The 14,427-nt window shown below is 39.6% G+C and overlaps 2 protein-coding genes across 5 annotated transcripts in view; one reads left to right on the top strand and one right to left on the bottom strand.

Annotated features, from left to right (window-relative positions):
- CDK8 (cyclin dependent kinase 8) overlaps positions 1 to 14,427 on the bottom strand; it is a 210,003-nt gene that overhangs the window by 179,693 nt on the left and 15,883 nt on the right. Inside the window, exon 2 of the mRNA XM_073012964.1 lies at positions 12,273 to 12,370. The gene's annotated coding sequence lies outside the window, so the exon portion shown is untranslated. The remainder of the gene's footprint in view (positions 1 to 12,272; positions 12,371 to 14,427) is intronic.
- Positions 1,248 to 11,735, top strand: RNF6 (ring finger protein 6). 4 transcript variants are annotated; one of them, XM_037986893.2, is made up of 6 exons: positions 2,037 to 2,125; positions 2,577 to 2,659; positions 4,228 to 4,438; positions 5,903 to 5,998; positions 8,910 to 9,028; positions 9,733 to 11,735. In XM_037986893.2, exons 1-6 carry the CDS (start codon positions 2,047 to 2,049, stop codon positions 9,853 to 9,855), a joined length of 711 nt encoding a protein of 236 aa, XP_037842821.1. In that variant the 5' UTR covers positions 2,037 to 2,046; the 3' UTR covers positions 9,856 to 11,735. The 4 variants fall into 4 exon arrangements, with proteins under 4 accessions (XP_008019961.3, XP_008019960.3, XP_037842821.1 ...); XM_008021770.3 differs by lacking the exon at positions 2,037 to 2,125 and adding an exon at positions 1,248 to 1,904 and having other exon boundaries at positions 8,910 to 11,735; XM_008021769.3 differs by having other exon boundaries at positions 1,248 to 2,125; positions 8,910 to 11,735.

Raw genomic sequence — 14,427 nt, 5'->3', positions numbered from 1 at the left:
TCATACATGCAGTAGGCCGAGGAGAATGTTCTGCCAGGTGCTGTGCTCAGTTCTGGGATTACAACAATGAATAAGACCATTTGTTCACATTTAAAGAGTTCAGACTCTAGGTAGGAAAAACCTAAAATCAGAAAATCATTGCAAGTATTTGCTCAATGACTCTTTTTCCATGGGAAAAGAGGGTAACGACTTCATTCTGTGAGGACGTGACTGTCTGATTCAGTCTGTATTACCAGCACCTAATACATAGTCACACTATTTGTTAAATACATGAATACATGTTAAAATGGGTTTCTATAGAGGGAGTATGGGAGCCCCCAAAAGGGACATTTGCTTAGTTTTATGTGTAGATATCGGGCTCGAGGGTGAGATAAGGGTGTTACTTCAGAGGTATCAGGAAAAATTCCTTAAAGATGAGATCTGAGCTGAGTTTTGAGAGACAGAGGAAATTAGGTAAAAGTGGAGTTGGGGGTTGCTTAGCAGTTCCCGTATCTTGTGGCGGAACTTCCAGCAGTTTCAGAGTGCCAAGACATCAGTCTGTCAATGTAAGCAGCAGAGAGACCTGGAAGGACTTTCTAGGCTGTTTTATATATTTCCATTTTAGTATCCATAGCCATATGCTTATTTTAAAAACTTGTCCATAGATCCTTACTACACTGGTAGCTCACTGATGCTGAGGACTGCCCAGCATAATAATGGGAATATGGTAGTTCCTCAAAAGTCAATGCAGAAATGAAATAACAAACGGGACAACGACAAGTAACGGCATTGTGAGCACTCTCCAGTGATGACGTCATCTGGATAGGGGGGATGTCAGGAAGGGGGCCTATACCAGGTTAGACGGAGACCTACTCAGCATATTAACTAATGGTGAGGCAAGTTTAGTAAGCCTCACATCTCAGAAATAAAATCAGAGAGAGGAATGTTGGGAGTTTCAAACTGCTTTCCTAGCGAGAAGGTGAAAAAACACAAATGTAGTGGGGTGCGGTGCCTCATGCCTGTAATCCCATTTTGCTGAGGTGGGAGGATTGCTTGAGGCCGAGTACGAAACCAGCCTGGGCAACATAGCGAGACCCCCGTCTCTACAAAAGAAAAAATGTTAAATTAGTGGCAAGCGCCTGTAGTTCCAGCTACTGGGATGAGGAGGGAGGAACGCTGGAGGCTGCAGTGAGCTACGATCGCTCCACTGCACTCCAGCCTGGGCGACAGGGCGAGACCTTTTCTCAAATAGAGATAGACAGACAGACTTCAGAATTTATTAGGGTTTGTAATTTCCAGGTTCCAAAGAACAGCCAGGAAAAGGGCCTGGCTGGCTAGTACATTACACCCGGAAGTAAAGAGACGAATACACCTTTGGGTGCCCTTTGTAGTCTGGCTGGCAAACAAGCAACACCGACGCGTAGAGTGAAGTGCTGGGACTTCCCAAGCCTGGAAAGCAAGCTGTGTCTCTGCGACTACGCGGCTGCCACCAGCGCTGAGCGGCCGGGTATTTGGCCTCGAGGAGGAGGCACTGTAAGGGCGGCGCGGAGAGGGCGGAACGCGGGACGCAGGCACCCTAGCTCCCGACGGACGGAGTTTCCAGTCGCACAGGCGAGCTCCGGTGCGAGCTCCGGGCCGGCTGCGGAGCGACTCCCCTCCGCCGAGTGGGCGGCCTGGCTGTCTGGAAAGAAGGGCTGGGGCCTGCCGTTCCGCCCGCGGAGCATCCTCCCCAGCTGGACGACCCCACGCTGCAGCACGGGCTTCCGGCTTCTCTCCTCAGTGGCCAATTCGAGGGCACAGCGGGCTCCGGAGGCGCGGCGGCCAGCCTATCCCGCCGCCTAGCCACAGCCTCCAGCTCCCGAGAAAACCGCCGTCCGCGGCACACTTTTTCCGGGCAGGAGGCGGAAGGCCCGGGACTTGGAGAGGTGGGTTCGAGGGAAAGATCTGGGTCCCACCACTACTTCCTGGAGACGCCGGGGAAAGCAGGCCATCCTTCGAGCCACCTATCTCTTCTCCCATTGGTTAACTGCCCTCTTAATGCGCTCCGCTGGCTGGGGATTGGTTGGGATGCACCGTCTATCACCTGCTTCCCTGTGGGAATCTAGGTCGCTAGGGGAAGCGTTACTTGAGGCTCGGTTGGGAAGAGGTTTGTTGGGCCCCTTGAGCCCACTTTGTTTATCATACTGGGGATCGTCCCCCGGCGCGAGCTTCCGTCGCAACGGCCAGGAAAGAAACCAGTAGCGGGACGGAGGGCGGGGGTGGCAAGAAAGTCAAGGTTTAGAAGTAAGCCAGAGACGCCTAACCCTGGTAACATCCGAATGGGAACGGGATAGGAAGGAAGGCCTTTGAGAGAGGAGGCGTAAACCCAGGAGCAGTGACAGTGCAGGACGAAAGGCCTAAGTTTGTTGCGGGAGGTAGGGGCCTTGCGGGAGGTTTTCATGACCTAATTGTATGGGGATCTAATTTTCTAGATGTGTCTAACAAAATCCACTGGAGAATTTGCTTTGGCTTTGCAGCAGAGTGGGGAGACTACCACCCGTTCCTGGCCTTCAAAGAGACAGTTTATTGAATTATTCAACTCTCTTTTATTGCTTCAGATGGGCAACTCTCAAAAAAGGCACAAACAATTGAAGAATGGCTACCATGGCATATGGTAAAAGCATGTCGAAAGGAAAATAAGGTATTCGCTTTGTTTTCATTGTGATTAATTGTATAAGAAAATTACCTTTGAGGAGAAGCTGTTAAGTTTTAAATAGTATTAGGGTAGCTTGATTTTATGATAGATTTCTGTAAAGTTATTTATTACAAAAATCCTATTATTGCTGTACCTACGAAATATGCTCTTTGCTAATTATGGTCCTAATCTGAAAATAGAAATCTTGAGTTTTTAGTAGTGTTAATTCGTATTTGAGCGGATAATGTTACTAGGTCATTTGTTCAAAATGACAAAATAACCACAGTGAAAAAAATCCTTGAATTTGTAATTTAGCGTTACAGGTGAAATTGAATAGTTGCTTACTCCTACAGTATTTTAGACTTGTAGGCTAATTTCACCTTATATTTAAAGCAGCTTGCTTATTAAACACCTGGTGTATTTCGAGAGGCGGAGTTGCACAGTTGCTTCACTGGTAGCCTAGCCGTTTGAGCCTCCAGCCTCCACTGAATCAGGTGCTGTATTACTCATAGCCTTTAGTGACATGCCAGAAATTGTTGTGGAATAGTTTATTTCATCTGCAGAACACCCAAATTAGCTCTTAACAGCAGACCTGGTCCTACCCTGGAAAACTCTAATCAAGGATTGGGGATGAGATTTGGGCATCTGGATTTTTAAAAATATCCTTAAGTGAGTTTGAGAACCATTGCTTTAGTGTGACTTACTAAATAGATGTGTTTAAGAAATTTTAAAATATTTATGAAACAAACATCTTTCTCCCTTGATTTCCTTATAGTTTAAAAGCGAGCTTCTCAGGAGTGACATTTAAATATAATTCAAAAATAGTGTTTTCTTAGGCAAAGTCAGGAACTTTCACTGGCACTCTGAAACTCCTGGGACTAACCATTCCAGGCTTAAGGATGAGGCTTGATATGGGGAGATACAAAGTGCTCTGATGCACTTTCACAATCCTGAGCCATACATGATGTCTTGTTTCCTGTTGGGTTTCAAAGTCTTCCTGGTAGGCTTTAATGAGAGATCACCTCCCAGTCTGTTCAGTAGATATTAATTAGGCTAAATGATTTTTACCTCAACAAAGTGCAGTGGGGGATAATATTACATTGATGAGCCTTATTTTGGAAAGAATACCTTGCTGAAAATAAATGGAAATTATATCATCCCAATATCCCTTTGCTCATTAAGTGAAGAATGTGCATAATTCAAGCCTAAAATTTGTAATTAATGTGAAGTACCCAGATACTGAAACATAAATTAGGACTTCTGGATCAACTTTTCCAGATCATTAGCCGGGTCAAAAATGAGATAATCACTATGGTATTCAGGCATGAGCATTGTGTGGTAAACCCAAATCCAGTCTGACTTAATGGCTTTAGGCAAAGAAGTAGCTCCAATTGTGTTATATTTCCTAGAAGTTGTTTTTCATTTTATATGTAAGGTTCTCACTGCAAGACTTGGCAAATACAGTATTTGGGTAGGGGACAACATTTAAAAATTAAAAACTGGAAGTTAAACATACAAAGCCAAATGTGGTCCATGACTTAACGCCTTGAATTTTGTTTATATTGTTTGAACAGAAAGCCAGGAATCTCAGGATGAATCAGTCTAGATCTAGATCAGATGGTGGCAGTGAAGAAAGCTTATCTCAAGACCATAATCATCATGAAAATGAGAGAAGATGGCAGCAAGAGCGTCTCCACAGAGAAGAGGCCTATTATCAGTTTATTAATGAACTCAATGATGAAGATTATCGGCTTATGAGAGACCATAACCTTTTAGGCACCCCTGGTAAGAGATTGGTAAAAGAGGAGACACCTTTTTCCATCATTAGGTGGAAGGATTTCAAGATAAGGAGAATTGGTATTCTTTTTCCCTGCTTCTCTTTATGAAAATATAGTATATTGTTTTTGTGAGTTTAAGAACTTTTTAGTGTAATAAAGTAGAAAATCACTGGCTTCTGTATTTTATAAGGTGAAAATATGGGACATGGAGCACTGTTACACAAATGCCAAACTAAGAAACAGGTTAATGTACATAATGGTGTTAAGTATTTACATATATGGTTCTATTTGTAATTTTTATGCAAATAAAATATGACTTGGCCGGGTGTGGTGGCTCATGCCTGTAATTCCAGCACTTTGGGAGGCCAAGGTGAGTGGATCACCTGAGGTCAGGAGTTCGAGACCAGCCTGGCCAATATGGTGAAACCCCATCTCTATTGAAAATACAAAAAAATCAGCCGGGCGTCGTGGTGTGTGCCTGTAATCCCAGCTACTTGGGAGGCTGAGACAGGAGAGTTGCTTGAACCTGGGAGGCAGAGGTTGCAGTGAGCCGAGATCATGCCACTGCACTCCAACCTGGGCAACAGAGCAAGGCTCCATCTCAAAAAAAAAATTTGACTTAAAACCCAATTTGAACTCATTTGGGGTATTATAATTTATTCAGCTGAATTAATAACTCCCCCCAAAGCCCAATGTGTTCCATAAAGTATTTTACAAATGAACTAATGGAAATTTGTATATTTATATATTGTGTGTTTTTATATTGATGATCCATATAATGAAGTATTGGGGATAAAATTCAAGTAAAGATGTGAAGTTTTCTCTATAAATGCTCCCTTAATTTCTTTTTAACTGACAAAAATCCACAGAGTTATTGCTTATAGATTCCTAAGTGTATCAACTGGCAGCACTTTACCAACTATTCAAATTAAATCTTTTTTTGTTTTGTTTTGTTTTTTTGAGATGGCGTCTCCCTCTATCCCCCTTGCTGGAGTGCAGTGGCGCGATCTTGGCTCACTGCAAACTCCACCTCCCAGGTTCACACCATTCTCCTGCCTCAGCCTCCTGAGTAGCTGGGACTACAGGTGCCCGCCACCGTGCCCGGCTAATTTTTTGTATTTTTAGTAGAAACGGGGTTTCACCATGTTAGGCAGGATGGTCTCTATCTTCTAACCTCAGGTGATCCACCTACCTCGGCCTCCCAGAGTGCTGGGATTACAGGCGTGAGCCACTGTGCCTGGCTATTCAAATTAAATCTTGTTTTAATGATTTTTAATACAAGATTAACAAATGAAGCACAACTGAATTGATGCGCGTTGGTTCAAGTTTTTAACTGTCTTCAATTTACGGAACATATGAAAGTAATAAGACATTTGTCTTCTATAGGTTACTAAAGATTAGTCTTACCCTTCATGAGGTCTCGTAAAACTTAATTCAGAATTCTTAAATGAGCAATTTTTCATTGTTTTAGGAGAAATAACATCAGAAGAACTGCAACAGCGGTTAGATGGCGTCAAAGAACAGCTAGCGTCTCAGCCTGACTTGAGAAATGGAATGAATTACAGAGGTACTATGGAGTCCTTTCCATAAGGAACAGGCTTGATTGGAGCACTTGCAGAAATGAAATTCTTAGATCTTGTATAGTATGTTTGTCTTCAATTTTTTCCAGTTTTAATGTGATACTCATTCAGATCATATGTATATGAGTAGTAAAGCAGTATGGTTAGGAAGTATAGGACAGAGGAGTGAATGCAAAGATGTCTTAAACACACAGATTGCCTTCAGAGAACTTTATGAAATAATATACAATTAAGTTAATTCCCACCATAGTTATTTTTAATCTTGGAATGTACACACTACTTTTTCTAAAGTGGTATTTCTCAGCTTCTAAAAATTTGTATATAGAACCGTGTAGAAAGACTGAGTTAGGAAACCTGTTTCTATTTCTTTGTTCTGTTTGATGGTTTACATATAAAAAGTTCTTATAAAGAAAGTACTGTAAAAGATCTTCAAACTAAATGAAGTAGGTACAGTTAAAAGTAAAAGCCACTTTTGTGTTCCTCTTAACCAGTTCTACTTCCCTCCTCAGAGGTATTTATTAGTAGTTTTACATATTATGTCAAAATCATTGTGTTAGTTACCATGAAGTCATATAAAAACCCCAAAATGCAATGGCTCAATAAGCTAGAAGTTTCTTACTTAACAGTCTGGGGAAAGAAATCCTCCTGGAATCCACTCAGCTAACAGAATGGTTCTGCAACTGTGCTGTTCAGTACAGTAGCTGTTAGCCACATGTGAGTATTTAAATAAAATTTAATAAATTTAAATAAAATTTAAAATTTAGCTCATCATTCATACTAGCCACATTCAGGTGCTTAATAGTCACATGTGCCTAGTGGCTTCTGTATTGGACAGCACAAATACAGAACATACTCATTACTTGAGAAAGTTTTATGGGGCATCACTGCTCCAGGGTACCATTTGTATGATCTGGCTAAGTCGCAACCATATCTAGGTTCTAGCTGGTAGGAAGGAGGTCCAGGCACTAGCCTGAGAGTAGGATGTATCGCTTACTCTCCCATTCCATTCATGAGAACTTAGTCTCATGGCCATACCTAACTGCCAGGCTGTCCACATGCCCATTTCCAATGCTTTTGCAATGGAAGAAGAGTAGGATAGATTTGACTAGGTAATTGGCAAACTCTTTCACATGCATCATCATCGCTATACTTAATCAAAAGTTAATCAAAAAAGGAAGTAGCATTTAAAATAATTCATGTTCACCTGCCTTTTACTCATATCTTTTTCCAAACAAATGGAAAGTGGACATTAACACATTTTATTCTTTGTGTTTAGATATGTGAGTTGTACTATATAGATACGATAATTAATACTGATACGTTTGAATGGAAAATATACTCATTAAATATAAAACAGCTCATCATCTTTGGAATATGACTCAGTTGCTGTTTATTTTATTGGCATCAACAGCTGATTAATAGCTTCAGCTTCAACATTTTAAAAAGTCTTATGAGAGATTGCAGGAATGAAATGAAATCAGAATGATGTCATGTAATAGCCATTTTATTGGCTTATTTATTTATTTATTTATTTATTGAGAAGGAGTCTCGCTCTGTCACCCAGGCCGTAGTACAGTGGCACAATCTTGGCTCACTGCAACCTCTGCCTCTGGGGTTCAAGCAATTCTCCTGCCTCAGCCTCCTGAGTAGCTGGGATTACAGGTGCACACCACCATGCCTGGCTAATTTCTTTGCATTTTTAGTAGAGACGGGTTTTTACCATGTAGGTCAGGCTGGTCTTGAACTCCTGACTTTGTGATCCGCCTACCTTGGCCTCCCAAAGTGCTGGGATTACAGGTGTGAGCCACTGCACCTGGCCTATAATAGCTATTTTTGAGTAGAACAAACTTTAAAGTTGAAGTTTGTGTAGTTAATGTGTTGATGCTTTTTATTAAGTTTAGTACTTTATATAATCTCTACTGGTTATAAATGGAAAATTTAAGCTTGGCACAGTGGCAGTATCTTAGTCAAAGAAGTTTATGTGTGACACATTTACTGCTAAATTGATTAATTGAGCAATATTAATTGAAAGTCTGATTTATACCAGATACTGTTGTAGAGGCTGGAGATGTAACAGTGACTAAAACTACAAAAATCTTTGTTTTCTTGGAGCTTACGTTCTAAATGAATAGAAAATGTATTTTATTATGTATAACAGCTAACATTTATGGGGTGGCTTTTTATGTGCCAGATATTATGCTAATTATGTTATATATAGCATCTTATTTTATCCTCAGGATAACCCTATGAGATTGATTCTATTATTATCTCCAGTTTATAGACAAGGATCAGCCATAGAGACCTTAAGTAACTTGCCTAGTTTCTCAGCTTCACACAAAGACAAGTACAGTAATGTGGTTTTAATGTTATATTCAGAAACTCACGTTTCTTGATACGTACATTTTTGGCAGCACCTGAGAAATAGGAAAAATTTCTAAGATTACAGAAATACCTAGTTGCAAAAATGACTGAGTTGACTTTTCCAGAAAGATTCCACAAATACAGGACAAATTTTACATAAAGTTTGTCACTGTATTTTATTGATCTTACTGTATTGGTAGAGCAGTTTAAATGTAAAATTTTGGTAGTGGATATATTTCTCATTCGCCTTAGTATTTTGCTAGTAATGGGCAGATAGAAAGTAAGAATGAGGATTTCTCCAGAGCGTTGCATAAATAGTATTTAAAACTTTGTAATTATGTAAATAGTAATTTAATTTTTATAATATGCTTATAGTATATATACTTTTAGAAAATTGTCTTTTTACCATCTTTTATTCATTAAAATCCATAGCTCTTCTTTAATTTATTACAAACTTTGTTTTTCTTACAAGTTTTCAATAAAGCTGTAAGGTGTGTCTTAGGAATTGACCTTAAGTTGATTTGCTTTGCTTTCTAGACTCAGAAGTCCCTAGAGAAAGTTCACATGAAGATTCTCTTCTAGAATGGTTGAACACCTTTCGGCGCACAGGAAATGCAACTCGAAGTGGACAAAATGGGAACCAAACTTGGAGAGCTGTGAGTCGAACAAACCCGAACAGTGGAGAGTTTCGGTTTAGTTTGGAAATCCACATAAATCATGAAAATAGAGGATTTGAAATTCATGGAGAAGATTATACAGACATTCCACTTTCAGATAGTAACAGAGATCATACTGCAAATAGGCAACAAGCGTCAACTAGTCCTGTGGCTAGGCGAACAAGAAGCCAAACCTCAGTGAATTTCAGTGGTAGTAGTTCCAACATTCCAAGGACTAGGCTTACTTCAAGGGGGCAAAATCCAGCTGAAGGATCTTTCTCAACACTGGGAAGGTTAAGAAATGGAATTGGGGGAGCAGCTGGCATTCCTCGAGCTAATGCTTCACACACTAATATCAGTAGTCACACAAACCAATCAGGTGGTAGTGAACTCAGGCAAAGGGAGGGGCAACGGTTTGGAGCAGCACATGTTTGGGAAAATGGGGCTAGAAGTAATGTTACAGTGAGGAATACAAACCAAAGATTAGAGCCAATAAGATTACGATCTACTTTCAATAGTCGAAGCCGTTCACCCATTCAGAGACAGAGTGGCACTGTTTATCATAGTTCCCAAAGGGAAAGTAGACCAGTACAGCAAAGCACTAGAAGATCTGTTAGAAGGAGAGGTAGAACTCGAGTCTTTTTAGAGCGAGATAGAGAACGAGAAGGCAGAGGTACTGCATATACCCCATTCTCTAATTCAAGGCTTGTGTCAAGAATAACAGTAGAAGAAGGAGAAGAATCCAGCAGATCCTCAACTGCTGTACGACGACATCCAACAATCACACTGGACCTTCAAGTGAGAAGGATCCGTCCTGGAGAAAATAGAGATCGGGATAGTATTGCAAATAGAACTCGCTCCAGAGTAGGGCTAGCAGAAAATACAGTCACTATTGAAAGCAATAGTGGGGGCTTTCGCCGAACCATTTCTCGTTTAGAGCGGTCAGGTATTCGAACCTATGTTAGTACCATAACAGTTCCTCTTCGTAGGATTTCTGAGAATGAGCTTGTTGAGCCATCATCAGTGGCTCTTCGGTCAATTTTAAGGCAGATCATGACTGGGTTTGGAGAACTGAGTTCTCTAATGGAGGCTGAATCTGAGTCAGAGCTTCAGAGAAATGGCCAGCATTTACCAGAGATGCACTCAGAACTAAGTAACTTAGGTACAGTTAACAACAGGAGCCAGCACAGGGAAGGTTCCTCTCAAGACAGGCAGGCCCAAGGAGTCAGCACTGAAATGCATGGTGAAAACGAGACCACCCAGCCTCATACTGGAAACAGTGACAATAGGGGTGGCAGGCAGTTTCGAAATTCAAACAATTTAGTTGAAACTGGAACACTACCTATTCTTCGCCTTGCTCACTTTTTTTTACTAAATGAAGGTGATGATGATGATCGAATACGTGGTTTAACCAAAGAGCAGATTGACAATCTTTCCACCCGGCACTATGAGCATAACAGTATTGATAGTGAACTAGGTAAAATCTGTAGTGTTTGTATCAGTGACTACGTAACTGGAAACAAGCTCAGGCAATTACCTTGCATGCATGAATTTCACATTCATTGTATTGACCGATGGCTCTCAGAGAATTGCACTTGTCCGATCTGTCGGCAGCCTGTTTTAGGGTCCAACATAGCAAACAATGGGTAAAGTGATGGGATCTACTCAAATATTGTTTTTTAGTAGAACTGAATGTTCAAGTATTGTTTTGCTGAGTTATTTGTGATAAGCTAACCAAGATGAAAAATAACAGATTATATATAGTTTGAACTATTTTTTGTGTGCTTTTTTAAACTTGTTAAAAAGAAATTTATATAAAATTTAAAATACAAATGTTAAATTATCCAGAAATACAGAATAGTTAATATTGCTAGAACCAAATAACCTCTAAAATGTTTTTATTTTTGGTAATTTTGTCATGCTAAGCACTTTTGTATCTGCGCAATTCAGTAGGTTAAGAATCAATCTTCTTTTTCTTAATAGTACAGCAGACTTTAGTTTCAAGTTTCATAGGCTTAGTACTTATGTCTAGACATTTGTGTCTAAATAAGCTTTTCATTAACTTTTTATTTTAAGGACAGTATCTTTTCATGAAAGAGTATTTGGCTGAATATATGTTTGCTATATATGTTACTTGAAATGTTAAATTTAATATGCAGCATACCATAGGTGTATATATAGGTATGTAATTTTAAGGTTAAAATATTCAGTCTACAAGTTTGGTTCTTATTTAAGCTTTTGGGCTAATACTGCATATGGCACAATGTTTAATATTGGCAAGATCATCTCAGAGAAAGGGGATTCAGATATAATTTTAAAATAGAGATAATTTACTGACGCGTCTCTGACAATCTAACTTATTAGACAGCAAGCAATATATAATACTGAAAAAGTATTCAGAAATGGAAAATTTAGATCCATATAGGTTATTTAACTTGTGTTCAACCTTTTTGTAACTTTTTTGAAAGTGCAAACAATTCTTTGGATTATTAAATAAGGTATAGAATATGCATGGTTTCTCAAATCTAGTTTTAAAATCTAAAAAAAAGTCTATAAAGAATCAGATGCATAGATACTATGTTAAGTTCACTTGGAGGCTAAAAATCTCCAATGAAAACAAAACAAAAACCTTTAAGAGAATGTAGAGTTTATATAAACACAAAGTATGCATTGAAGATCTGTTTCTACCAATAAACATTAAAACAAAGACTGTATGTGAACTGTTTTTTCTGTTGCTTCTCTGTGGTTTTTTCACCCCTGCTAATATTTCATACTAGATGCCAGGCAGAGTTATGGGATAGAGTATTCCCCAGACGACAGACAAAGGTCCCTGGCTTCATGGAAAAGATATATTTGCTCTTAGAAACTGAAAATCAATTGATAAAGTGGATTATTATTCTTACTTTCATATTTGCTTATTAATATATGACAGGGTTTTCTTGTGGTGATACCGCTTGGGCAAAATCACAAGAATAGTACTTAAGGCCAGATTCTGTGAGATTTAGAAATATCTCCACATTTAGTTTTCCTTTCTGACTGGTGACTATATTCGATTCATTAGGTTAGATTCATGCCCGTTAAGGAGTGCATTTAACACATGGAGTAAAAGGTTTTCATAAAAGTTGTGACTTTGTTTGGAGTAAATTATTTACATAGGTCAGTTTGAGGACTTTAATAAAGCTGGGAAGGTTGATCGATCAGATTTGAAGGCTTTACATAGCAAACTAAGGACTTTTTATCTTACCTTATAGAGATGTTAGGTGTCTCTTGATTTTAGTGGCAGAGGGTAAGATCGTTTTCCATGGCCCAGGAAAATGGGTCTGCTACAGCATATAGAACACACTGGAATGGAGAGAGATGGGAAGCATAGAAACCAGTAAGAGCACTGTTGTGATGAAAGACGTCATTATTTGTACTACCAGTTGTCATCAGTTATCTCACCTAGAACGATGGCAATGAAACGGAAAGGAAAGAGAAGGGTGTAAAAATGTTGTTTTCTTTAAAAAAAGACGTTATTTGGTGAAACGGAAAGGAAAGAGAAGGGTGTAAAATGTTGTTTTTTTAAAAAAGACGTTATTTGGTCTCCAGTTCAGTATGAAGAGGTAGAAGAGAGTCATATATTCACAGAGGAAGAGAGAATCACCTAGGTGGAGGAGGGAGAGCTAGCACAAATTACCATTATAAGGTATGCCAATTTAAACATCTTGAACATAGCTTAATTCATACATCTCACTTATTTTAGTGTTACAATTTGCCCCCAGTATGAGGAGAGACTGAATCCAGCGTTTATTTTTTATTTTTTTAAATTTATTTCGTTTGAGACAGAGTCTCACTCTGTTGACCAGGCTTGATGCAGTGGCGCAATCTCGGCTCACTGAAACCTCTGCCTCCCGGGTTCAAGCGATTCTCCTGCCTCAGCCTCCCGAGTAGCTGAGATTAAAGACATGCGCCACCACACCCGGCTAATTTTTTGTATTTTTAGTAGAGACAGGGTTTCACCATGTTGGCCAGGCTGGTCTGGAACTCCTGACCTCATGATCTGCCCACCTTGGCCTCCCAAAGTACTGGGATTAAGGGCCAGGTATGAGCCACTGTGCCTGACCCGTTTATTTCTTATATGGAGTATTCCTTAGGAAGTTCTACCTCCCTGGGCCTGATGCAATAGGAACATGAGGAGGAGGACAAAGGAAGGGTGGGATGAAAAAAGGAAGGTTACAGAAACAATAAAGGCATATTGATTCTTTGACTTGGTCCTTTGCAAGACATGACAGTGTTACCAGCATGGAAAGAAATCCCATATAGGCATATGAAACAGAAGTAGGTTGTGTTTTGTATGGAAAATTCCCTGAAAACAACAGTACAGCTTAATGAATTTCATAAGTTGATAACCCAGTTGAGAACAAAAAAGGATATTCTTTAATATTTTCATTCATTTCCCAATAAACAAGGCTGATGACAAATACAAAGACCCATTAATCTATTTATAGTTTCTATTTAGCAATGATTATACCCTTGGTGGTTCCAATATAGAGAGGAACAAATAGTTAGAAATTCTTCATTTGAATATTATGTTCCATGTCAGGTCCATAGAGCTTGTTCTTTATAGTGTGGCTGTCTGGCAACTTCTATTTCTAGATTGCCAGCTTCCAGCCGCCCTCTCACATAGTTACATCCTTTTACCCTGTTTTCTCCTTTCCTAGATTTTTTTTGTTTCAGCCAGCATTATGACCCTTACTTAGTTATCACTCTTATGAGGTTATTTTCCTTTCAGTATTTAATGTGAATTCATAATTTGAACCTCTGAAGGTCTCCTTTAAGTATTTTTGCTATCTAACCTAGTAATTGGCAGAGTTTAGGGAGTCAGTCACGTGGCTATTTGCCTCCAAAACTCCTGCTTTTCCTGCTATGCTGCATTCTGGAGAAGTAGAAATGCCTTGGGAAGTTTTCAGTCTAATTTAATCCCTCCTAAAGATATTTTTCTAATTTTACAACTTTGTTCTATCATATGTCTGATTACCCTAATTTCCATATGCAAATACATCCTTCTGTCTCATGAATGGAGAAGGGTTGCCCCTGAAAGATATAACAGAATCTGTATTATAAAGATGAATCCAGGAAAGAGATGAATGAGGCATCTGAAGATGCTGCATTAAGGGCCGGAGTTGACAAGCTCAGCCTGAGGCATTTTCATGTATATTACTCCCAGACAAGAACATCTAAGGAACTTTTAATCTTCCTGCATCTCTCCATTGGAATAATCTGTGGCCAGGGGAGGGAAAAACTAGAAACAGCACTTTCCATGAAAGCCAGGGTGGTTAATTCCCTTTGCAGTAGTAGGAGGCTCAGTTGGGGTCTCTCCCTCAGTCCTGTGCAACATTGGAAGTCAGAGAGCTGGAGTA

This window comes from Chlorocebus sabaeus, chromosome 3 (assembly GCF_047675955.1).
Source record: "Chlorocebus sabaeus isolate Y175 chromosome 3, mChlSab1.0.hap1, whole genome shotgun sequence".
NCBI classification, from domain to species: Eukaryota; Metazoa; Chordata; class Mammalia; order Primates; family Cercopithecidae; genus Chlorocebus; species Chlorocebus sabaeus.
The sequence above is the reverse complement of the archived record's forward strand: the minus strand, read 5'-3'. Positions and strand labels throughout refer to the sequence as shown.

Excerpts from the sequence above, each read along its gene's own strand:
- RNF6 (XM_008021769.3), top strand. The coding sequence starts at position 2,017 with ATGCGCTCCGCTGGCTGGGGATTGGTTGGGATGCACCGTCTATCACCT. Across the intron at positions 4,439-5,902 it reads TAACCTTTTAGGCACCCCTG|GAGAAATAACATCAGAAGAA; the intron begins GTAAGAGATTGG and ends TCATTGTTTTAG. Across the intron at positions 5,999-8,909 it reads AAATGGAATGAATTACAGAG|ACTCAGAAGTCCCTAGAGAA; the intron begins GTACTATGGAGT and ends TTTGCTTTCTAG.